The 25,476-nt window shown below is 43.2% G+C and overlaps 1 protein-coding gene and 1 pseudogene across 8 annotated transcripts in view; both read right to left on the reverse strand.

Moving 5' to 3' along the window:
* The window catches only part of ST3GAL6 (ST3 beta-galactoside alpha-2,3-sialyltransferase 6), a 76,044-nt gene that overhangs the window by 8,307 nt on the left and 42,261 nt on the right, over positions 1-25,476 (reverse strand). For 6 of the 8 annotated variants that reach the window (XM_036018016.1, XM_028504275.2, XM_036018017.1 and 3 more), the window contains exons 3-7: positions 25,139-25,238; positions 18,809-18,886; positions 17,288-17,391; positions 16,208-16,274; positions 1,489-1,584 (exon numbers count right to left, since the gene is read on the reverse strand). In XM_036018016.1, the coding sequence (XP_035873909.1) occupies positions 1,489-1,584; positions 16,208-16,274; positions 17,288-17,391; positions 18,809-18,886; positions 25,139-25,227 (434 nt within the window). In that variant the 5' untranslated portion in view covers positions 25,228-25,238. Of the gene's footprint in view, positions 1-1,488; positions 1,591-16,207; positions 16,275-17,287; positions 17,392-18,808; positions 18,887-25,138; positions 25,239-25,476 lie in introns of all 8 variants that reach the window. The other 2 variants (XM_036018022.1, XM_036018023.1) reach the window with 2 other exon arrangements.
* On the reverse strand, positions 21,538-23,984 carry LOC118498879 (annotated as a pseudogene).

Consider the following 25,476-nt stretch of genomic DNA (forward strand, 5'->3'; position numbering starts at 1 on the left):
CTTGTGCTTGTATTTGAAAGTGAATTGCGGTGGGGCACTAGTAATTGAGCCTTACCTCCAGGAAAGCTGAAGGCTAAATAAGACAAATGTGAACCTAAGAACCCCAACAGTAGAATTAAAAGAGGACTTGGAAGACACTCCAACAAACCTCTTGAATTTACAGATAAGGTTCGGAGGCTGAGGTTCGGAGAAAGCTACTTGCCAGCGTTGCACATTCATGTAGCATGCAGACGTGTGTCTAAGTGACTGACAGGCAACAGTCACATTGATGATGAAGACCCATCAAAACCATTATGCTCTGAAATTAAGTAACAACATACAATTGCTGTATATACCCCACCACAACCAGATGAGCACCTACGGCTGGAGGGAACTAAATAAAGAACCACAGGGGACCTGCTGGGTTTGTGTATGCTCAAAGCCAAGGTTGGATTTTGCACATGCTATGCAGGCATTCTATGAAAATGAATGCTTTGTTTCCAAAACATTGTTCCAAAGGAGAATAAATACTATTGTACCCTTTGCTGCTGATTCTGTGTAAGAAGTCAGTCTTAACGCTTGAAACAACTTTCATCACATTGTCCCCATGGCATTTCCCCCAAGGGCTTGCTGTGGCTCCCTTATTCCTGTCTCTGCTCTCATCTAATACATTAACAGACCCTGATAACACTCCCTCCGAAACACATCTCAGTCTATCCACTCTCCTCTGCTAAGACAACCCTGTTCCCAGTCACCATCACCTGCCTGTATATAGCAACCTAACTGGCCTCTTCGTGTCCACCCTTGTCCCTCATATTCCATTGTTCATGCCACAGTCAGAATGTTTTGAAGGTAACCAAATCAAATTGCTTTCCTGCTTAAAAATCTTCAAAGGTTTCCGGTCATACTTCAAGTAAAATCCAGGCTTGAATGCTAGCTTACACAGTCTAAGCCTGGCTTGCCCACCCCTCTCTCCCAGCCTGTGCCCTTCTGCCTCACTGGTTTCCTCCTGAGGACCTGCAGGAAGCATTCCCTCCGTCTACACTGCTTTTCCCTGATCTCCACAGGGCTTAGCTTTGACTGGTCACTTGGTCCAGCTTAGATGTCTCCTCCTCAAAGTGGCCATCCATCCTAAAGTAGCCACTCAACCCTTATCAATCACATATTTTGAATTATATGTATGGCACTTATTACTATCTTTCCTTATTTAATGACTGGTTTCTTCCCTTATTAGATTGTAAGCTTCATCGAGAACAAGAACATTGTTTATTTACTGCTATATCCCCTGTGGCTAGGACTGCCTGGTATATTAAGGGAACTTAATAAACATTTGCTAAGCGACTGACCTGAAATCTAGCCTTACTCTGGCCGACGGCTGGGAGACAGAGTTGTGCAATGCCCTGAAGATCAAAGCGGTCCCTCCTCCTCCTAAAGCACAGCTGTCCTCAAGTAGGAAACCACATTCTTTTGAAACCATTCCAGTTTAGTTAGCAAATGAGAAATATTTACCTTATTATTACATCATAGGAGTCAATTTTTTCTCCTAATGTCTTATTCTTCAAAACTCCTCCGTTACCAACCACCACGCACCTTTTACATGGCACACTGTCGGGCAAACAGACAAGTGAGAGATTGAGTCATCAGTGAAAACACTGGGTGAGCGCAAGAGCCCATTCATACTTTCAGGAACCCAAAGCCAAATTTCACTTACTGCAAAGCAGAAATACAACCAACTGTGACTTACAGGTCTAAGGACGGATTAGAAAGACACAAACTTCAAGAAGAACAATCTGTAGGTAGGAAGTACATCATCACTAGCAACTATTAACTCTTACCAGCCCACTCACGTTCCCTCACGTGATTCTCATAACCACCCACTGAGAGAAGTAATCCTGATAGTTCCATTTTACAAATGAAGAAAGAGGTTCAGAAAACTGTTAGGTAACATTTCAAAGTCATACCCTGAAGAGATACAAGGTAACATTTCAAAGTCATACTCTGAAGAGATACAAGATCTTGAATAGAATTTGGATCCAGATCTTTGAGCTACAAAAACTCCCCTCAACACAGGATTCTGTGTGTTAACATTGATGCCCGTGTGTTTTCACAGTACCTGTGTATACAGTTTTCACAGTGTCACTCATTTCCCTGCGCTTCTCGCTCTGGGTTGCTACTGTATCTACTGTACTGTATATGAGTGTACAGACAGGCTGGAATCAGGTGGGGACAGTGCAGCTTCTTTGTACCTGCCCACGTCTCCTAATTTCCCCAAATACGTACTGGTCCTTCCAGCCTAACCAATATAAATTAAAAACTCATTCGGTATTCCTGGCAAGGGGCTTTCAAGTAGGGCACAGTGTGACTTCCTGTTGCTGGCTGGGACCAGCCAAGGACCCAGACTGGGTCCCGTCAGCTCTCAGCAAACAGCACAGCCCATCTGTCTCCGGGCTCCCACCACCACCCCGCTGGACCCCAGGAAAGGACGAGACAGGTCATGTAGTTCTCCTCCAGGGATGAAGCTACAGAGGGGAGGGCCGCTGAGACCACCCTCAGGACATGGAAGTATAAAGAAAAGACTTTTTCCAGGAACCAGAGAATCAGCACACTAGATGAACTCCAGACTGTAAGGCTTTTAGAAAACGCCAAGCAGCAAAATTGCACAAATGCTGTAGAATATTTAAACAGAGAATGCGCTAATACAGGAACCACAAAAAAAGGCCAGGTGTTGGCCCTGCCATGTTAGGAAACAAGGTGCACATTCCTATATGCGTAAGTTTACCTGTTATATTTAGAATTTGTTTAGCTCATCTATTTGGTATTTTCAACACTAAGTATTTTAAGAACACTTTTTACATGTTTTAATTTGAGACGCTTAGCTCCCAAAATTTAAGAGTCATGTCCAAATCAGTGTCTACTTTGTTACGAAAATAAGAAGACCCAGAGTGTCCCAGGTGCAGGGTCTAAAGGGGTTGGCGGGGCAAGGCAGGTGGGGGACGCTGTCCCACAGGCCTTGAGGACATGCCACAAAACCTCTATCATGGAGATGTCATGATGTGTTCTAGAGATGTTTATTTTTAAACTGTTGGTCTTTAACTATGAAAGTAATATCTCTAGATGCTTTTCTATGTGAGTTTGACATTCTTCCTAATTCCAGGAAGGCAGCTTTGTCAACGGTGCCCTGTTCTGCAGCCAGGTGGAGGACTGGAGCCCTGATAAACATTCAAATCCCTTCCCTCACCCAGGCAGGTGTGGCTCAGTGGGCTGGGCGTTGTCCTGCAAACCACAAAGGCCACCAGTTTGTTTCCCCTGTCAGGGCCTGTGCCGGGGCTGCAGGCCAGGTTCCCGGTTGGGGGCGTGTGAAAGACAACTGGTCCACTCAGTGTTTCCCTCCCTCGGTTTCTCTCTCTCTCTCTCTCTTTCTCCCTCCCTCCCCTCCCCTCTAAAAAAATAAATAAAATCTAAAAGAAAAAAGGGAAAGAAAACAGGAATATTGCCATGTTTCTGACCAGATCTATCCATGAATGCTCTGTAGCAATTCCCACACACACAGCTTATTTGACCTTCCCTTCCATAACTTTGGGGTTGGCTTAATGCAAATGAGGCTGAACTTGAAGCTGGCTCCATGGCCCCAGTGGAATGCTAAGCATACTGGGCAACAGGCAGGCAGTCCTAGGAATGGACAGGATCAAAATAACAGCTGTGCTGCTGCCAGGTAAGCTTCCCAGGGGTGGAGGGGAATATCTCTAATTACGGTAGCTAGATGAACCCTGTGCTGTGAATGAAGGCTGAGGCCACCTCCCTGTCAAGGGAAAGGGCAGACTTGCCCTGGGGTCAAGTGGCCCCAGGGCTACAGCTTCCATCCTGGTATGGGGCCCCCAGCCTGACCCAAGCTGCCATCACCAACATGCCATGGTAGGAGCAGGAGCACAGGCCACCAGCACGTCTCAGGGTTCTTATCCTGGAGTCTCCACAAAGAACTTCCGACACCAGTAGGGGTTAGCTCAGCTCAGTTCCAGACACAGCAGTGACATAAGCACTGCTCGGCGGTAGACTGACAGGCTGAACCTTGGTGCTCACAGGAGTTCCCCTCGGTGCTATCTGTATCAGACTGGATTGCAGCTGGTCATCAAGCCCTAGATCATGTGTGGCCAAAGGAGCCACACATAATAAAAGCTGCCATCTGTCATACTACTATGTCCCATCCCTGCCCTGGCTGGTGGGGCTCATTGGGACTTTACCAGAAAAGTCCCTCATTGATTGTGAATGTGTCTCGGCTCAGTGTTCAGAGGACAGAAAAAAAAAGCAGAAGCTTCCCCTGGCTGTGGGGAACCACCCAGAAAATTTGGGCTCTGCCAAAAATTCCAGAGCCTCAGGACCGAGTGCCCATCCTCACAGGAAGCACCTCTAAGCACAGCCACATGTGTCCTCCCCGCTCCTCACTGAACCCGAGGCTCCAGGAGCTCACAGGTTGTTGTTTGTTCTGTTTGCTAACAAATCCCAGCACCTGTGCCTGGCACAGATCCGGCCCCTGCATGCATTTGTTGAATGCGTGAATAAATCCAGCCACATCCTTTTACAGCTGATGGGGGCAGCTGGACAGGCAGGCTGTGCTTCTGCCTTCTCTGTGTGGCATTTGTGTCTCCAAACTGTCATGGTGCCCTGCATGCTAGATGGCCTGGGAAGACCCCCACCAAAATCCCAGTGGGTACAGAACTGCTTTACGGCATCAGGTGATGTGCCCAACTCCTGGGCTGCTCAGGTGTGAATCATCTCTGCCCTCTTCCAGGATTAGTGTTGCTGCAGGGACCCAGAGGGTCCTAGCGGGAGTCTCAGCTGTCTGGATTAGGGATCCCTTTCCTCCGACAGTGGACCAAGCTGGAAGGGTAAGTCCCAGGTTAGTGGGAGCAGAGTGCTGGGAGCATCCTCACCGGAACGTCCACCTCTGGGCTCACAGTGGGTGGGGAAGGTCACCTCCTCACAGGCCCAACACACGCTAGTCCCTGATTGGTAAAGGAAAAAACAGAGCATTTCTACATTTCTGTTCCCTCTCACCATGCTATGGGCTAAACTGTGCCTCCAGCCTGTTCATCTGTTGAAGCTCTGACCTCCAGCACCTCTGAATGTGACTGTATTTGGAAATAGGGTCTTTGAGTAGACTATTAAATTGAGGTCATTAGGGTGGACCTTAGAGAACCCCAGTTCTAAACATGCTTTACAGTTCAATAATCATCACATTTTCAGAAATTTCACTTTCTATTTTCTTCTCTGTCAGCTTGGAAGGGGGCAGATGGAAGGTGAGAAGGCCCTTCGCCATAGGAAAAACTTTGCCGGTGCCTCCAAAAGGAAGCTTGTCAGTGAAATTGCACTTTTCACTGCGTGTTCTCCTGATAAGGGATATTGCAAAGACCCACACATTTCCCTGGGGTTCATACATAACACTAGAAATGGTTTTAGCCCCTGGCTGGTGTGGCTCAGTGGGTTGAGCATCATTCTGCAAACAAAAAGGTCGCCAGTGCAATTCCCAGTCAGAGCACATGCCTGGGCGGCAGGCCAGGTCCACGCCCGCCACCCCCAGACCTCACCTGCCGATTGGGAACATGTGAGAGGCAACCGAACGATGTTTCTCTCACATCAATGTTCCTCTCCCTCTCTTTCTGCCTCCCCCCCCCATCTCTCTATAAATAAATAAATATATAAGTAAATAAGTAAATAAATAAAATATTTTTTAAAAAAAGAAACAGTTTGGGGGGGTAACCCTAGGACTACTCTTTGGCAATAATATCTTATCTACAACTAGTGTTCACCATGTTGCCGTGACTCTGGGAAATATGTAACACACCAACACATGGTCTGAACCACACTATAGGAGATCATTCTGCGTGGCATGGGCCCAGCTCCCACTCAGAGATGCACAGGACCCATGCCCACGGACAGGCTCTCCCATGGGGAATCAGGCCTGCCTTGTACCTAGGCCACTTTGAGACTTCCTTTTGCTAAAACGCCCTCCCTGAATTGAGGCAGCAAGTGCTTACTGTAACTTCCTAAAGCCTGCGCTAAACCTCCCAAGGATGAGTGTAGCCAGTTCAACCACTTTTCCCTTTGCATTTGCAAATATCCTTCTTCTGTGATGTGATTAGCAGCATCCTCTCCTTTGTTTTCTGTAAAAGGTAACCACCTAAAGCCAACCTGTGCATAGTAAATGAGGACCATCATGTAATGTGCCCAGAAAAGAGATAAAGGCTGGTCAAGGCAACAGCCGAGGCTTTTTCTCCCCTTGAGAGAGAAGCCATGTCATCCCTTTTCCTCCACAGGACTCGGTAGTCCCTGTGAATTTATCATGTCTCATCCACAATGTGGTGGACCCCAGGGGGTGGGGTCTGCATCACCACATGCCTCGAAACTCATCACTTCCCTCTCTCCCCTGCAGGCACCCACCTACCACCAAAGGAGTGATGCATTCTCTCCCTGGTTTCAACCACCTGGGCTAGGTTCCCGGCTTTCCCTGCTTCCCTAGATGTGAAACAATAACTTCCAGTGTCCTTTGGGTGAGTATCTAACTTCATCATCCATATTTAATTAACACAACTTTCATGCACAAATAGCCACAGTGAACTGTGTGTCCCTAGGAGACAAGAATAGTATTATTTGTATTTCTGTAGTCTCCAGTCTAAAACTTCCATTCACGGGCTGCACATTTTAGAAACCAGTTTGGTTGTTACATTAAGTATGGTGGTCATTTTCCTGCTTTGAGTCTGGAAGCAGGCAGTGAAATATGCATTTGTTTCCCAAACTGCTCGTCTGGAAAACAAAACTATTCTGAGAGGGCCAGAACCCATTAGTGGGAAATCTGGAAAGCTGCTGACGCCATAACATTTGTGAGATTACCCTTCCCCCAGGTGAAAGGTGTGTTACTCATCAAGTCAGACAAATGCCAAAGAGTTTCTACTCTGTGTGGAGGGAAACAGCAATATCAATGTAGAGAAAGTAAACTTCAATTGTCCATTTCAAGTGATCTGTGATGTCTCCTCTTCCAAAGGCTTTCTGACATTCATTTTCCCTTCAGCAGCATCCTGTGCATTAACATATCACTCCATCTTCCACAAGCTACGACAGATCCCAGTGCTCGTATGACCAACAGCCAGTGTGCCTTGTGGCTTGCTAGCAGAGCCCTGCTCTCATAAGTCTCACAAAGGTGACTACATTTCCCTGCCAATGGTTGGTCTAGAGGTGGCCATGTGACCCATCCCTGGGCAATACGATATCAGGGAAGTCTAGCCCTGGCCGGGTGGCCAGGTGGCCAGTTGGTTGGAGCATCATCCCATACACCAAAAGGTTGGGGTTTGATTCCCAGGCAGGGCACATACTTTGGTTGCAGGTTTGATTCCCGGTTGTGCACATATGGAAGGCAGCCAATCAATGTTTCTCTTTCTGTCAGATCAATCAAAAACATATCCTTGGGTGAGGAATGAAAAAAAAGATATTGGGGAAGTCTATTAGTTGCTCTGGAAAAGATTTTACTCCTACCAACAGAATGGTTTGAGCAAAACACTTTTTTTACCCACCCCTTCCTTTCTGCTTAGATGTTAACATGTGATCACACTGAGCTGAAGCAGCTGCTGTCATCTCGCAACTAACAGGAAATGGCAGAGAGCACCACAGAAGGTGCCCCGACATCCCTGCCACTGGTTCCGTCTCATAACCAGGGCTGTTCCTCACAGATGTGCAGGCTACACCCAGTCCAACCACAGAGCATGCCACTCCGTAACCACGTGTGTGAATTGGTACTTCCCACCCCTGCCAGGGGGACCACCAACCTGCAGGGCAGGACCACCAGAGATACCATGTATCTCTGTGATGTGGGAGGTAACGGTCTGCTTTATTTAAATCACTCCTTAGCACGCAAGACTGCTGCCTGCTGCCCAAAGATCCCAAAACAGCATGCAATGGCCTGTGGCCGGAGATCTGACTGGTGGTTCTGATCCCTCTATCCAGCACCTTTGGGCCCTTGGCCTAGTGACATAACCTTTTGCCGCAGTTTGCCCTTCTGTGAAGCAGTGACTCACTGAGGTTTTTAATGTTGTTATTCTGTGCTGCGTGTGACTATTTCTTCCCACACACGTACCATGTGTCTGTGGCTCTACCCAACAGCTAGTGACTGTAGTAGTTGCCACTAAACTGGAAGTGGCTGCTCCTGCCCCTTCGTCACACATGACTCACTCTGTTGACACAGAATCACAGCTTCCCCTCACCCTCAACTTCTCCAGTTGGCTGAAAATGCTGCCACGTAAAGAAACCCTGCAAACCAGCAGGATGTCCAGAGTGGACATGCAGGAATTGGTGTCTCTAACAGAGTCCGGGCTCTCTTTAGTAAATACACTGTTGGCATCTAAATCCTTTTCTTCTTTTTAAGTTGCCCAAGGCCATGCACCTGCCCTGGCTGGTTGCCAGTCTAACCAGGCTCAGCTGATGCTGACATAAAGGTTTCTGCCTGGGTGAGCAACTTGGCAGCCTTCACCAATCCCCACCAGTGAGAGACAACTAACTTAGCACAGGTGTTTCCGTTAGGCAAGATGCTTGTGTCTAACCAGCTATGCAGGCTGCACGCACTCTTCACAGAGTCCAGTGTGCTTTCAGAATGTGATGTTGGCTGTTAGGGATGGGGAGCTAGTTCATGCCTCATATTTATTTTTTAAATTGTTTTTGTAACCTCACGTGAGAACACACTTACTGACTTCAGAAGGGAAGAGAGGGCGAGGAGGAGAGAAACAACGATCAGTTGCCTCTCATACATACACACCCTGACCAGGGACCGAACCTGCAATCTAGGCATGTGCCCTGACTAGGAATGGAACCCATGACCTTTCGGTTTACAGGACGACACTCCATCCAACTGAGTCACACTGGCCACGGAAGTTCATGCCTTTTAAGTGGGAGCTGAGATTTTGTATGTCAGGGTTTCTGCTGCTCTAGCTGTGGGAGAATGTGCTCCCACTGAGGAGCGAGAAAGCAGCAGCCCCCAGGGCCAGGGTGCAGCTGGGGAGCGTCAGAGCCCTGCAACATGGGCACATTTTAAGAACTGCTTTTCTGCGATGCAATCCCCTTAAAGTATCCTCAGTCTTTAGTGAAATTTGTAAAACATGGCTGCCTTGTGTGAGCTGTGCTTTGGAGAATAAAGAAAGGAACCCGAGGCCTGAGAAGTCAACCATGGCATCAGGATGTACATGGAATGACAAGGGAATGACACTGTGTCACTCCAAATGGTTTCGAGGTGTGGCCTCGATGTGCCCTCCCAACAAAGTACTGTAGAGGCTAGAAAGGAAACTAGGGGTCACCTCAACCACCTCCGCTTTTAAACAAATTCTTTCATTGAAATATAATTCACATGCCATAAAATTCACCATTATACATAATAAAATCAGTGGGTTTTAGCATATTTACAAAGTTGTGCAACCATCACCACTATTACAGGTAAATTCAGAGCATTTCCATCAACCTGCGAAGAAACCCACCACCTGCACCAGGCGCTTCCCATGCTCCCCTTGCCCCAGTCCTGGCAACTCCTCCTCTACTGTCTGGCCCTGCAGATCCATCTATTCTGGCTACTTCTCATAAGTGGAAACATACATCTGCCCTTCTGTGACTGGCTTCTTCCACTGAGCATAATGTTTTCAAGGTTCACCCAGGCTGTAGCACGAAGCAGCATGCCGTTCCTTTTTGTGACTGAATAGTACACCATTACATGGCTACACGTTTAGCAGTTGTTGGACTTTGGGGTTATTTTGAATAATGCAGCTACGAACATTGATGTGTAAGTTTTGTGTTGTCATGTCTTCAACTTAGGCTTTCTATTTTGAAAGAATCCTAGACTCACAAAACAGCACCGAGGAACCGTGCACGCCCTTCCCCCAGGGTCCCTGGTGGCGCTGACGCGACTCTCGCACACCGCGGCTCCTCCAGCTTCACTCTTCCCAGTTAAAACTGGCGTCGGTGCACGTGCACACGCAGTTCCACTCCCCCACTCCCCCACTTTCCCTTACATGGAACCAAGGTTCAGAAACTCAGAAACCCGCCCAAGGTCACAGAGCAGTGCAGTGCTTTTTTACCCAAGTGCTGCCCCCTCTGTCTAGTTGGCGCACGAACACCCACCCCTCACCTTCACCCCTTCGCCCCTTCTCCAGAAGCACAACCAGCCGTTTTCAAGCTGCCCTTTCCTAGCAGGTCTGTCACCAGTCCTCTGCTGCCAAAGTCCTGGTCTGAGAACTAGTCTGAGTGTTTCCATAAAAGGAGGTACATGAAGAGAACAAAATTAAAAAGACTGCTCTAATAATCATTTTTACATGGTTTACTTTTTGGAACTAGCTCGAGGTAGTGGTAGCACAACCTTGGGAATGTGCTAACTGCGCCAAATTGCTCACTTTGAACAGTTCATTTTGTTATGCAAATTTTACCTCAATTAAAAAACACATCTGTCAACATCTCTGTGAGACCTTTTTCCTTTCCCACACTTAGCAGGGCCCTCTGGCTCAGAGGCAGGCTCGGAGAGAAGGCCAATCGGCACACTCGCTATGTGGGATCTTATTTTCAGGGTGAGAGCCGAGGAAAGAAAACACATTCTTCTGTAGTGTCTGTTCAGAGAACATTCTCTCAAGAACAGGTATCTTTAAGAGGAAAAAAGAGAGCCTATTTAACATACATGTTTTCAATGAACTCACACATGTACCCTGGAGAGGTTTTAGTTTAACCCTGTGAGAGTACTAACAATCAGATGGTGAAAAGTGGCTTGTGGTAAAGGATGAAAGCCTAAGGCTGCATTAAATAATGGGGACAATTTTTAGCCCTGGAAACCCTAAAGAGTATAACCAAAAGAGTTCACAATTCCAGAATTCTCCTCCCCTTGCCTCTTCAGATGGTGCTCAGCTTAAGACAGTCGATCGTGGCGTCATTCCTGTCCTTTCTGTGCTTTTCAAAAGGGGAAGGAGGGGACTGGAGAATGGTAGGAGTCTGGAAGCCTCTTAACTCTGATGTCATGTGACCCTTTTGACCTTGGTTTTCTCATCTTTACAATGAGGGGGTTGGACTCGATGATCTCCCTCCTTCCTGCCTCTGACCACCTCGATGACCTCATTACTTGGCGCCTGAGTCTGGCTCAGTCCACACAACACATCAAGGACAGGCTAGCTTAGGTAATTAGGATTCTTTAGAAAACAAGTCAGCAGCCTCAACATTTACCCTGCCCCAGCCTGCTGGGCCACTGCTCAGGAGAGAAACGCTGAAAGACTATAAAGGAAAAAACCCAAGATTACATCTTCTGTTAAAAACACATACCAAAAAATAAAATAAAAATGGGCAGTGCACATGCCCTATGGCATGGTATCTTTTTACAGAGAACACAGAACTGTCAAAAAATTAGGGGAAGGACAATTTTCTATAATGTAAATGTTTTTCTAACAGAAGTGATTATAGGAAGGGAGATAAATTATTATACTTATTACTGTGACAAAAAACTGTGAGGAAAAAAACATGTGGGTTTTTGTTGTTGTTGTTTTGGGGGGAAGCGTGGACTGGTCGGGGAAGGGAAGAGGCAGAGAACAAGCATGGAACTGTCACATCTCCAAGGCTCTCTCACACGGTTTCTCACATGGTTTTATAGCCAAACACACACACTCCTGTTCCCTTCCCTCTTTACTTCTGGCCCAAGTTCTTCATGGTATTAACCATGAAGAGAGAAAAAGGCTTTCTCTGCCTCAGAGTTACTCACTAAAATTACCTTACAAAATAGGGCATAAATTAGGCCTCCATAAGAGACGCCACCGCAAAATGACTGACAACACCAGCATGCTTCCACAGTCCGCACAGCGGATCAGTGCTCCAAGACAGAAACCAGGGCTGTGTGGAGCACTGAGCTCAGTCGCTCCAGAGTTACATAGCAACTGAGTCAGAATCCTGGCTGTCCCAGGAACAAACAGGTGGGGACTAGGAGAACTCGGGGACTGCCAATAAAGGCCACTAGTTTCCCCTCAATAATCATGTTTCCTTTGTTCATTAAAACAGAACTCTTTTTTAAAAAAAAAAAAGGTGAGCACACAGCCAGGTAGAATAGAATAAGGGCTACAACCTCCAATTTATAGCTAGGTGTGGCCTTGTGACTGTATTCCTAGTCAACTGGATGTAATCTGTATTTGCTAGCAAATGTTTAACAACCATGACTCTTTGGGAGGAGGAAGTGGATGGGAGAATATGTTTGTTATGTTTGCCAGTTCCCATGGTATCAGTTATCCCACCATGGGTAATTTCAAGCTTCCACCCTCATGGCACTGAACACAGAGTTGGGAAGAGCTGCAGCCCCTACCACTTGTTACCAACGGGCTCCAGCACATCACAGAATGTAATGAAGTGCTTGTTATACATGACTTCTGGGAAGTGTCCTGAAAAGAGGCAAGTCTTACTGGTTGGGAGCATGGCCTTGCTGCTTCCTCCTCCTCGGTGGCCAGAATGTAGATGAATGATGGCTGAAAGTACGGCCCTCAGAATGGACCAAAAGGAGGAAGCTGTGTCTGTAGAAGTGGCCGAGTCACAATGGAGAAGCCTTCGCCCCGATGCTCAGAGCTGCTGGGCTGTCCCTGGAATACTCACCTGCTGACTTCATTTATTAACAACTGTGAGGAAGTAGAAAATTTCTATCTTGTAAATGCAACTGGTAGAATATTTAGAGTGTTCCCATTCACAGTGGAATCTCTCATAAATGAGGGTATCATGCATGCTGACTAGATAACTAAACAAAACTAGGATTATATCTGGTAGGATCATAAAGGATTCAGATTTGAAACAACAAAAAAAGTGTCTGCACCTTTCTGGAAAGGACAAAGAGGACAGAGGAAGAACCACATGCTGGTGAAGGAAGAAGCCGAAGAAGAAATGAATGTGAGAGGATGGGTCTCAGTTCTCCCCACCTCAGCCCCTCCTGTCTGACCTACACACCCACCACAAAGGGTGAGCACATTGGCTTGTTCACACAGGTGGGGCCAGCTTCCCAGTGCACGGCCCCCCACTGAGGGCAGTCCAAATCCTCTGCCTGAGAAAGGAAGACTGTTATCAGACAGAGGTCTTCTAGAGCATTTTCCCCAGGTCTAGAGGAGAAATAGTAACTGGAGGTCACTAGGGGGACAGTCTGAGTTGACTTGGGCACCACTAAGACAGGCTGGTGTTCCAGACCTGCCTATCTGGAATGTATGTACAATGGATTGCTCAGGCATAAGCTGGTCTTTGTGTGGTACAGTGGGTGCCAGACAAACATAGAATGACTTACTTAAAATATAGATGAAATTTATCACATGTGAAGCCCTGGCAAAAGTTAATCTGCAAAGAGAAGGTAATAGCATCACAGGTATCTTCTTATTGTGGCCGAAGAATGGGCCATGCAATAAACCTGCCAAGCTCCGTGGGGCACATGGCTGACCTAACAAGGTCAGTGACCAAAAGTTACTACCCGGCATGGTCTGATCACAGATTCCTAACTGGGTGGGTCATAGCAGGTGATCATGTCCCAGGCTGATAGCTTTCTTAGCAAAGGTCAATCCTTACCTAAAGTGAGCCCTGTCCATCGCTCTTAGGCATGTAGGATAACATGCCTTTGAAATGCCAGAGTAATTTTCTTTTCCAGCCCCTGAGGGCACAACCGCTGGCACCAGAGCGCAGACCACAGAGTCCCCATTGTTACCTAGCTCCTTGCACGCTCTCCCTCTCTCTGCTATAAATATTCATTGTTGCGTGCTGTAAACATCAACAGTTAACTGTCCTGTACCCACCCATATAAAAGTATGTGTTTCTCTGTGTTGTCTTTTATGCAGTCCTAGAGATTTCCCTGCTTTGCTTTCTCCCACCTCCTTAATCTACCGCCAGTGGGCTTCATGCACCTTCCTTAGACCTCTTTTTATTCTAATATGTAAAATATGCTGCAGAAGTGCCGTTCTCCAGACCATTTGAGGTCTTGCTCCCAAGCATTTGTTGTTGGTTTGGCTCAAACAAACTCATAAAAATTCTCTACAGGTTGGATGTTTCTGAACTCAGTCAACATTATCAAATTTCAAAATACGCTTTCTGAAGTCCCTAGGGAGTGGGTGTGTGTCGCACAGGCAGTTCAGCAATGCCGAGTGTCTGAGTGCCTCCTATACTCACTCTGGGGCCCCTAAAGGATGTCTCCGTTCACTCTCCATTGAAGGGTCTCTGACTGCATTTAGCCAACCTCTGTCTCTTAACAACTTCAGACTGAAGGACTCTTGTGCAGTTAACGTGAGTGTCAATCTCTCTTCACGACCCATACCCACCTCCCACCCAAAACAGGAGATGCTAAGAAGCTGACATGGGTTGATGGTGCAAGGACAGGGCACTCTCAGTGACAAAGAACGGAAGGGCGGGGAGAGGAAAGACCAAGTCAGCAACGAGAGGAAATAGCCTGGCCCAGGCACACAGATGATGAACACCTGTGACTAGAAGTGGTTCTGACAGCAACTAAATAAAACACAGTCTGGTCCTGAGATAAAAACAAGGCAAAAACAACACTTTCACCCCCATAGCCTCAAGTATCCTGATAGTCGTTGCTCACATTTACAGGGCCAAGAATCTTTTCAAATATTTGCAGATACTTGCTGCAAATATTTAAGGTATAAGCTTATCATGTTTAAGTCAGAACTCCAGGCACTGGATTAATCTCTCTAGGTTACATCCTGGCTCTGCATTTACCAGCTACAACAAAGTATGTATGTGTGCCTGGCCTCAGTTTCCCCAGCCAAAAAGTGAACACCACCAAGCATACTTTGCAGGGTGGTTGTAAAAATTAGAGAGAACTGACATAAAGCACAGATGCCAACGGTCTGTGCAAAACAGTATTCTCCTAATGACAGCTATACAAACTTTAGGTTAGAAAAGAATATGTGTTGTTGATATGCAATCAAAAATTGATACTGAGATAGGCTGATGGCATTGTTTTAAATTATAACAAGGACAGGGTTTAGGGGTCTGGGTAAAAAAACCGAAGGGATTAAGCAAAGAAAAAAAAGGAAAAAACTCAGACACAGACGACAGCACGGTGATGACCAGAGGGAAAGGGGCTGGGGAAGGGAGGGAGGGTAAAGTGGGGGATAAAACACAATGGAAGGAGACTTGACTTGGGGTGGTAAACACACAGTACAATATACAGATGATGTGTTATAGAATTGTACATCGGAAACCTACATAATTTTACTAACCAATGTTATCCCAATAAATTTAATAAAAATAAAAAGGAATCACAAAGCAAAAAAATAAAATAAAATAAATTATAACAAGTACAAACTGAAATGAGCTAACATATATAACATAATCCACATGTCAATAATCTGGGCCCCCAAAAGAGAAAAATGAGATAAATTCAGGCAAAATCTAGCATTATTTCTGCCACTGTTGTGTAAGCTCTGTCTTCACTGTCACACCTCTGTCCACTGGCCCATTTCTGCATCAATGTCCCTGCCAAACAGCACCTCTGTTCTCTTGAGCAAGAAGGCATATTCTGTATTCTACTTTTTAATGGAAGTCTGACATCTACAGACTACCCATATCATCCCTAGACCACTGGCCAAATTCTGAAGGGCGGCTAAAACTTTGGAAATAAGTTTGCCTCTGTAAAATAATTCAATTGGCAATTCAATACCAACAGGGTTAACTTGACATAAAAATTTTCTAAAAGCCAAATTACTATTTGTAGTCAGAAAATGTGTATCTAAGCAAGCTGTTTGCTTCCCTCAAATATAATTCTGAATAAGTGGAAGGGAGCTGCTTCTGAAATCCAATATTCAAATAAAATAGAAAGGATCCTTATGAGCAGTTTAAAAAATACATGGGAGGGTGTGGGAGACAGCCCACAGAGGGAGACTGCAAGCTGATCACCAGGGGGTGTGAATTAATTCTTCAGTAACAACAGCTTAGAAAAGACGAATGTGGGTTAAAAATGTCCTCATTTTGCACCAGCATCACACATCACAAGACCTTCTGCATCTTCTGGGCCAACCAATCATGCAGCTTCTAAATTAACTTTGTAGTTTATTTCAAGTGTCCTAGAAATAACTACTAGATGTGTTAGTTATACACAAATGCTATGGAGTTTTCCTGAGTGACCACATTTTACAGTGGGGTCTTGGTTTGAATCACCTCAGATGAAACTGAAAGTCAAACAGAAGCAAGGAAATGAACTCACTTGTCAAACTCATCATCGAAGAGGTCACAGCTCTGCAGTTTTGAAAGAGCAAGTTGAAAATGTCCCGCTAGAAAACAAAAGGAGTACTGTGAGTGAAAGCAATCATGGCTTCTTAGGTACATAGTAAGCTACCTCACCCCCTCGCTTCCTCCAAGGCCACTTTCAGCTAGTATGCCTACATTTCATTTCTTCTGTGATGAAGCTTCATGATCCAATTGTATTTAGCCAGCACTACTTAATAGGCATACTCAAATGGTAAACACTCCAAGGACACGTGCCGAAAAACTCCAGAAAAATAAGAAGCTCAATGGGAAAACAATCATAAAAAAGTAACCCCCAAATTAGAAGTACCAAATGATTCTGAAATTGACATCAGTATAGAAATCAATATGCAAAAAGTTTAAACCTTACTGAATTATCAAACCATCTACAATATATTTTTAAAAGACTCACATACACATACACACAGGAATAGTTATATAAGCAAAATCTAACTCAGAAAACTGTAGGCTTGTCACCTTCTAGGCATTTAGAGTCTCTCAGAAATTGAGAAGGTAAAGAGGTATCAGGCCAATCACATGCAAGCAGGGGAAAAAGTGTTTCATCATTAATAGATGGAATATTTCTCTAAATTTAGCAAAAATAAATATCCATCAATAAAATTTTAAAAATTGATCAAGGAGCTAGAACTTGCTGATAAAATAAATAAAACTCACAAGTCAAAAGGTGAAATGGGAGATCAGAAGGAATGTAACACACAAACTTATCCTGCTAATTCCAAACTGGATTAAGGTAAGGCATCAGAACTCAGTGAGGATACGGTGACAAAAGTAAAAAGCAGTGTCTTAAGCATACAACAGCAAAACCTCCCTTTTTCCCTTTATTCTTTATTCTTTTATTCTACATTCCTCAAAGGGATTTATATGTTAAAATTGATTCCCTTCTTCCCATTCCCAAATCAAATTCTTTAGGAAGCATTATGAAACAGAAAGATTACATGGCCTTAAAATTATATAAACATGTGGTTCACATCAAACCCCATTCACATGTCATAGGGCAGGCAAGAATAACATTACTGACCTGATGTTCTTATCCCATAGGGCAAATCGAACTTATCACTACCATATAAGGAAGCAAGCTTTTTAAAGTCAGCAGCACAAAGAAAAGGATGGAACTGATGGAACCTGGAAGACAAGGATAAAGAATGAGTTTTCCAAATTCCTCTAACACCTCTAGGCTTTTAAAGTCACAACTGAAAATCACTGCAAGCGTATCACTCATATTGTTATATTGACTACCTGAATGTATAATTTTTTAAAAAATTCTTTAAAATCACTTAATCAGTATTTAAATATTACATAGAATGGGATACAGCATAAAACTACAAACCAGCATGGAAACACGTTCCAGGTGGTGGAACCAAAATTATATCACAGCTAAGGGGGTGGGGTTTGGGGGAACAAAATTTTAAAACAAACCAACGCCAAGTGATAAAACATTAGCCATATACAGGAAGAAAGAAAGGAACTAATAAGGGAAAATAACAATATTGATGCTGAGCCACTTCCAAGTGTAAAGGCACCATATGTATGAAAGTGTCAGCTGTGAAAATAAAAAAATCATTAAAATGAGATGTAGCTAGAACTACACTCCTGATGTCATTATATAAAGATCTACTCCAGAATAAGAACCAGGGGCATTTGGCCTCTTGCTGCCTGCTCTGGCCTGAAGGCAACCCCTGCTCGGGGCCTTTCTCAGACAAGAAAGTTTGATGAAGGTAGGGGGTGCCTCTGGTTTTTCTCACTTTTAGTGCCTGGCAGAGTAGGCAGGCAACATATGCTTAATAAGTGACTGAATGAATTTGAACTCCAAATTAATTCTTGAGGCAACCATTATCTAATAGAAAATAATTTTTTAATTAAAGAGAAACAAAATAAAAACAGAAAATTTGATTTTTGATCCTGAATAGATAAAATGGTATAAAAAAACATACCCATTTTACACAAGCATGCCCCAACTAAACCATCATTTATTCCTTTTTTATCTAGAATTATTTTGACTAGCCTATTAAAATTGAGGTGACGGGGAGGGGGGGAATACTTGTGAATGGAAGAAAAAAATCCCTGCAAGTCCTGACAACCATAATGAATAATCGTTATTTACATCCCATATAGATGAATTATATAGATCATTAAAGGTCAGTGAAAGTCAGGAAAAATTTCTAAATGTAAAGTTTAACCTACAGGCGAGGGAGAAGAAGGCACAAAATAAGGATAAAAATAATGTGGGAAAACAAGAGGGTGGAATACAACCCTAAAAACCAGTTCACTTTTTTGTGATCAAACACAAATAGACCTCTCTAATTTCACCTTTGTGAACAGAACACTAGTCTGATTGAGTTCTTCAATGCCTTTTCTTAAAATATGCACAGGGCTCTGACTAAAAGCACAAAAAGAGACAGGACAGTCAAGCTCCTCCTTAAATGCAGAGTGTCCACTTTCTACTGCTAAGAGTTGTATGAAAAAAAGTAAACACGTGTGGAAAAGGACTGCAGACACATACTGAACCTTTTGTATGCCATGGTTTCTTTTATATGTTTACCTTAGGAGAGAGGCAAAAGCTGGCTTTGAGGGGCAAGGCTGGATCTTATGTCTCCGTTTCATGTCCACAGGTGGCACCCTGTAAGACAGAAACGCCGGTCAGAAAGCAGCACCAGGCAGCCGGCCCAAAGGGAAGCAGATGCCCTGGAAACCCACTACGCGCCACCACTGAGAGGCTTATCAGGCAGGAAACAAAAGTCCTCACAGCCACCCCTGAGGCAGGACAGTAACTTCTCCAAGTCCTGCACACATCTGAGGGTTCGTGGAGGCAAGGCCAGAGAGAGAGAAAAGGCTGAGGTGATGAACCCACAAGTGGATCAAAGAGAGGTGAATCAAAGGACCCTCCCAGAAGGGCCCGGGTTACCACCCTGTGAAAGCCACAAGCTGGCTCGCTTTTCAGAAGTCCCCCAAAGCCTGAAAAACCCAGTTCACCCATGTGCACATGGCTGGAGATCCCCCACGCCCCATCTGGGTCACCTACCAGCTGCAAAGAGCACAGACACCCCAGCCTAAGCAGGTTGCACACACCCAGCCTTGTGATCTGGTGACTCCACAGATCACACTACTGAGAGTCATATCTAACTCTCCTCAGTTCTTGGCACAGGTTGGGCCTGTGTGTCTCCTGAATGGAGCACTTGTCTCCACAGTTTAAAAGGGTATTGTGAAAGACAGAGAAAACAAAAACAAATGAAGGGGATAGGGTAGCAGGATCCAGATTTAGCTAGGAAAGAGGAAAACAGCTTAATCTAACAGCATATTAATGGCAATCAATTATGTGAAAAATCAATCTAAAAAGAAAACTAATCCATTTTCTTCTATAACTCACAGGATTCAAACTGAAATAGTCTAAACTCCCCATGGGTAGACCCAATTTTCAACTTTGAGGCAATACAGAATCCTTATAGTTAGAAGTGCCAAGTTCCTGAACTATGAGGGGGGACCCTAAAAAAACCAGAATTATCTTCTGGAAAGTAGGCTCCTTGTAGTACAGAATACCCCACTAGGTGAGTGTTCTAGGAGCCCATCTGTATCAGTGTACCAACTGGTGTTGTTGTGAGAGGTTGTGTTCTGCTTCAGTGAATTTTTTTTGAAGACTCTTTCAACATGTTTGCCCATTTCATGATGGATGATTTACGAGTGTACCTGCCCACACCATGCTGAGTGTCCAGCAGTTTTTGACCAAAAATGGCATGAGCCCCATGCCCCACCCTCCCTGCTATCTGGATCTCACCCCAGCAACTTTTTTTGTTTTCCTGGATGAAAACAGTTCTCAAAGGGAAACTTTTTGCCAATGTGGAAGAAGTAAAACAAAAACGGGAGAAGCACTAAAAGGCTTCAAAGTTGATGAGTCCAAAAACTGTTTTGAGCAGTGGAAAAAACATCTCAATAGGTGTATTGCATGAAATGAAGAGTACTAAATTGGCCAAAAAGTCCATTTAATTTTTTTTCCATAAAATAAAAGCCATTTTTCATTTTCATGAATAACTTTATTGATTTGGATATTTTGAGTATGTCGGCTATCTCCCATGTGGCATAACACTGTTCTCAATTAATGTCTCAATTAATGAGAAGTTTGATCACTATCAACTTCAACTGGTCTACCCAACTGTGAGCATTATCCAGCAAGAAATCTCCAGCATGAAACTTCACAAGCCACTTTTGACACATTTGATCAGTCACAGCACCTTCTCCATACACTGCACATATCTTGTTTTGCATTTCAGTTGTGTTTTTACCTTTCTTGAAATAATAAAGCATAATGTGCTGAAAATGTTGCATATTTTCTTCCATCTTCAATATTAAAATGGCTACACCAAAAATTCACTAATTTTGATTTTTTTTTTGGAGGCAGGGGAGTCAAGTCCCATTCTGATTTCAGAAAAATCTAAGCAGTTGGCTAGTTTTCTTTTGATAAGTTTCTTTAAACACACATAGACATGACAGCTGTCACAATACAATCTAACAAGATTGTTTTGAATAAAGTTAAAGACAACTAAGTGCTACTAGAGCCATCTTACAGGGAAACTGAATGAACTTTCTGGCCAGCCCAATACTTTGAAGGTGACTTAAGTTTAAACATACAAGAATAAATACACTATTTTTTAATAAATTCCATGTTTTTTTGGGTCCCCCCTCATATGCAGCTAGGAACACCCACATGCAAAGAAACATCTTTGGTGAATACCATAAATGGCAAGAATTCCTTGATTTATACATAAGGAAGATACATGAATATGGTGGACCAACACATCAGATCATAAAAACTATATTCAGCCCTGACTCGTGTGGCTCAGTGGATTGAGCACCAGCCTGCGAACCAAAGGGTTGCCAGTTTGGTTCCCAGTCAGGGCACATGCCTGGGTTGTGGGCCAGGTCCCCAGTGGAGGCATGTGAGAGGCAACCACACATTGATGTTTCTCTCCCTCTCTTTCTCCCTCCCTTCCCTTCTGTCTAAAAAAATAAATAAAATCTTTTTAAAAAACTATATTCAGAGGCAAAATAAAGGTTATTTTTAAAGTTGTTAGGAAATATAAAGCAAACTATTTTAGATTGTGAAGACAAATTTTGGGTGGCTTTAACAAAAGACTATGATCTGTCTTAATAGTTGTGTGTGTGAAGAAATCTTTTTATCACCAGTGCATTCATTACATCTTTTTTCAGAACAAGTATAATTTACAGAAATTATACATGGCAGCTTTTTATTAAATATCAATATTTAGCATTGTTTTGTTTAGCTGAAATGTTATATCAATTGTAAAAACCACCTCTGGTTACAAAAAATAATCAAAACCCTTACTGAAGTTCATTTGCTTCTATAAGTGCCCTAAGAAGTCTTAAGCTAAACAATATAATATTTCAAGTAGAAAAACACTAATTTTTAAATAGTTTGGTATACTATTTCTCTGGTTTATGTTACCTGGTTTCTTTTATAGAAAACCTGACTAGAAGTTTATCACATTAAGCACTGTAAAATAAAGGCAAGAGCTAATCACCGTTTGACAAAAATATTCTATAAGCAACAATTACAAATATCAGAGATATTTTTTACTGGTTGATAATTAACCACTACAAAATATGAAACAGAATACATTTCCTGGATTATTTCTCAGAGTGCAACTGCCTTTGACACCCAAAGTGAGGATTTCCCATAAACAAAAGCTGCAAAGCAGTTCATGTAGCAGTTCCTTTGGGTCAGTGCTTTCTTTCCCACTTTTCTTCCTCCCACCACCCCCACCTCTGCAGCGGCCCCACATTACAAACATTAAGTACCTGGGATTTACACCTCAGATAAAGACATCACTTGAGTAATTTCAAGTGACATACAGTTCCTCCTCATGTAAGAAAGACTTTTTGTGGTCACAATTACTTCAAAAAGTAATTATATTCAAATAACCTAACATCTCATGCTTTAGCAATTACGGAACCATAATTTCACACATGGTAATTTATAGGTTAGGCAAATGTAAATTACCTAAATGCTAAAAGATGTCAACAGCTGCCTTCTGTTTAAGTTCAGAGAGCTGCAAAATTCCAGCAATGACCTATTTTTTTTTCAGTTAACACACCCAGCCCATGATACAGTATACTAAGTCATAAAGTACAGACCCAAGGAAGGTAATGCCTTCACTAAGTTACAAAACTTGGGCCAATAATACAGTACTCTTTTAATACAATAAAACCATATTTTTGAGTTATATATTACTTGAGTGATAATTTTCACTACAAAAATGTCACTCAAGTACCAAATTAAAACACCGTCTTTTTGGCCCTGGCTGGTGTGGCTCAGTGGATTAAGTGCCAGCCTGCTAACTATAAAACACTGTCTTTTTTGTTAATGGTAGTTTAGAGAAAGTTATTTTATACACACTAATATATCTTTTAAAACTAAAAAATTTCTCTTTTGAAAGTGAGTTCCCTCTTGAAGTTTACTGCAGCAGGACAACTGTGTGTGTTTAGAGGTGGCTCTGCTTTGTTCTGGGGCTGGTCCAAAGCAGGTAGAGCTCCAGTACAAGAAAAGCATTAACGTTCTACCTTAAGGAGATTTAATATGCAATTTCCAAGTACTTTCCCAAAAGTGTTAAATTGTCACATAAATAATGGAGCCCTCAAAACCAAACAGTCATTTCAAACAACACTAATAATTAGAAACCCTGTACCTCTTCATTAAGTCACATAGCCTTTCTTCAGCTTATTTTTTTTTAATTGTACATAAAATAGAGTTGTGGGGTTTTTTTGTTGTTGTTTTTTTTTAATAACAAGTAAGTATAATGCCGGCCAGCAGAGACCCAGGGCACTGGGTGTTGTACATCAACATCCATCACTTCTCTGCAAAGGCTGCTGCTGCGTCCGTGTCCTCATGTTTCCTCTCATGGAAGCCGTCAACCCGCAATCTCAGTATTTAACTTGGTGTGCATCACCCATTCCATGGCTTCTCTGCCTCTGTTAGCATTGAAAGGTACTAGACTTGCCATCAGGTCTTCAAGATAATTAATTTCACAGTGATCCTGGCCTCTTGAGTCAAAACAACTTTTTCTAGTTCCTGAGGATGTGGTTTGCATACAAGTCTCTCATCTACTGAAACCATTTTTGTAAATAAAATTTAGTGGGTTTAAGTTGCATTGTTTTCTCTACAGCATCAACTGCAGAATGTTCTTGCACATTTGTTTTGGTTCTTGCTGTACCCATAAGAGACTGCACAGTAGAAGGCAACCCCTGCTCTGTGCTGAGAGTGTGTGCCTGTGCAACTTTCCAGAAAAATCTTTGTCCAGTACATTACCCCAAACACGCCTGGGCTCTGCACCTGTTGTAACAGTTTCCCATGGGTGATCAAAGATACGCTCTGAAGTTAAGATGTTCATGGTGCTAGCAACCTGCACGGTGACCATTGGTGCAAAGAGGCCAAGAGGCCACTCTGGCCACTGCCCTGCCCCCTAGCCATTGTCTTAATAGCTGTTAAGGAAGCAAGTTCACAGCAACATGCATTTGAGGTGATTTCTGTGTCTAGAGAGATGCATTAGCTTAGGAATCACATGAACATTCCTCAAACCCTGATAACAAAAAACTGTGGTAGCCTTGGCCAGGTAGCTCAGTTGGTTAGAGCATTGTCCTGATATGCCAAGGTTGCAGGTTCAATCTCTGGTCAGGGCACATACAAGAAGCAACAAATGAGTATATAAATAAGTGGAGCAACAATCTATGTCTCTCTCTCCCTCCCTTTTTCCCTCTCAAAATCAATCAATAATTTTCTTTAAAAAAAGATTGCTGAACTCAGACCTTTTCCATTGTCTTCATCATTTCCCCTATGACCAATAACACCATTAATAGGGAAGTAGCTTCTTTTTCTTTTGTTCTTATCTTCTATTACTAAGCGTGGGACAAAGACAGGATGTGGAAAAGCTGAAGGGAGATTCCTGTGGTATAATTTTTATGTACTGTATAACCAGACTAAGTTCTCTAGCTCAATATTTAAGTTCAACACCTAAAAGTTATGGCTATACCCACCCACCTGGCATTGGGTGTTTTTCAGTGACCTTTTGCTAACTTCCTTCCATGAACAGCATTTCAATTATTTTTCAATCAACCAGTGATGCTATGAAATGCAGAAGTATTGATTTATATTTTTATTTAGGAAGCACAAGCTAGAAACATGATCTGGGATCTACTACTAAAACACAGGCAAAAAGAGCTAACCTTCCTCTAGAACAAGAAGTTGTCGTGTGATTTATTTTGATATAATCATATACTACCACCCATTCAGGTTTGAAGATCATCAAAACTGTATTCCTAGACAAAGGACTGAAAATGGGGAAAAGGATAAAAATCTTATTGCAGAACTTTTCTCTGCAATAAAACTACCTTTACCTCTTCAAAGTTTTATATAACATTACAAGTCAAAGTTGTTCCAAAATATACACATATCATCATTCAGCAAATACCTTTAAACAAAGGAAACTATATGTAGTATCTACATTTTATCAAACAATCTCTTATCCAAGCATTTTAGGCTCTTAAAGTCAAGTACCATTGAGTCCAAGAATTACTCCACCAATTCAAGGACATAAAATAATATATGAAGAATGCTATATTCCAAAGACAGTCAACACCACTGCTTCACTGGAGAGTCAATAAAAAGGTATCGCATATCAGTTTATAAACTGTGAGAGATAAAATATACAGTGCAATAGAATGGTAAAACCTCAGTTTATAATGGAAAGCTAGAAAAGTTTCAAAATGTTACAGGGCTCTTTAATGGGTCCCTCTAATATTATTTGTGTGTCTGTGTAAAAGGCTAGTTTGGAAGTTATTTCCAAATAGCAAAAATGAAACTTACCCATAGACATCTGTTCTCCATAATATGCAGTACAGCACGTAGTAGAGGAAGACAGCACTCAGGAATATGGCCACGAGGTACCCTCGCATGGCTGGCCCACCTGGAACACAAGGGACGGAGTCCAAAGGCAAGGCTGTCATACAGATGGCTTTACCCACCGGCTCCAACATCAGCACAGTGAATAAACATGTAGAAAGGGAAAGCACAAAAAAATGATACAGGCCTATTATTTTCAAAATACCCACTAAATATGCAGAAAAAGAGTATTTTGTTCTATTTCTCATCCTCTTATCTTTCATCAACACAACATATCACATGTGTAGGCCACTCAATAGTTC

This window comes from Phyllostomus discolor, chromosome 2 (assembly GCF_004126475.2).
Source record: "Phyllostomus discolor isolate MPI-MPIP mPhyDis1 chromosome 2, mPhyDis1.pri.v3, whole genome shotgun sequence".
NCBI classification, from domain to species: domain Eukaryota; kingdom Metazoa; phylum Chordata; class Mammalia; order Chiroptera; family Phyllostomidae; genus Phyllostomus; species Phyllostomus discolor.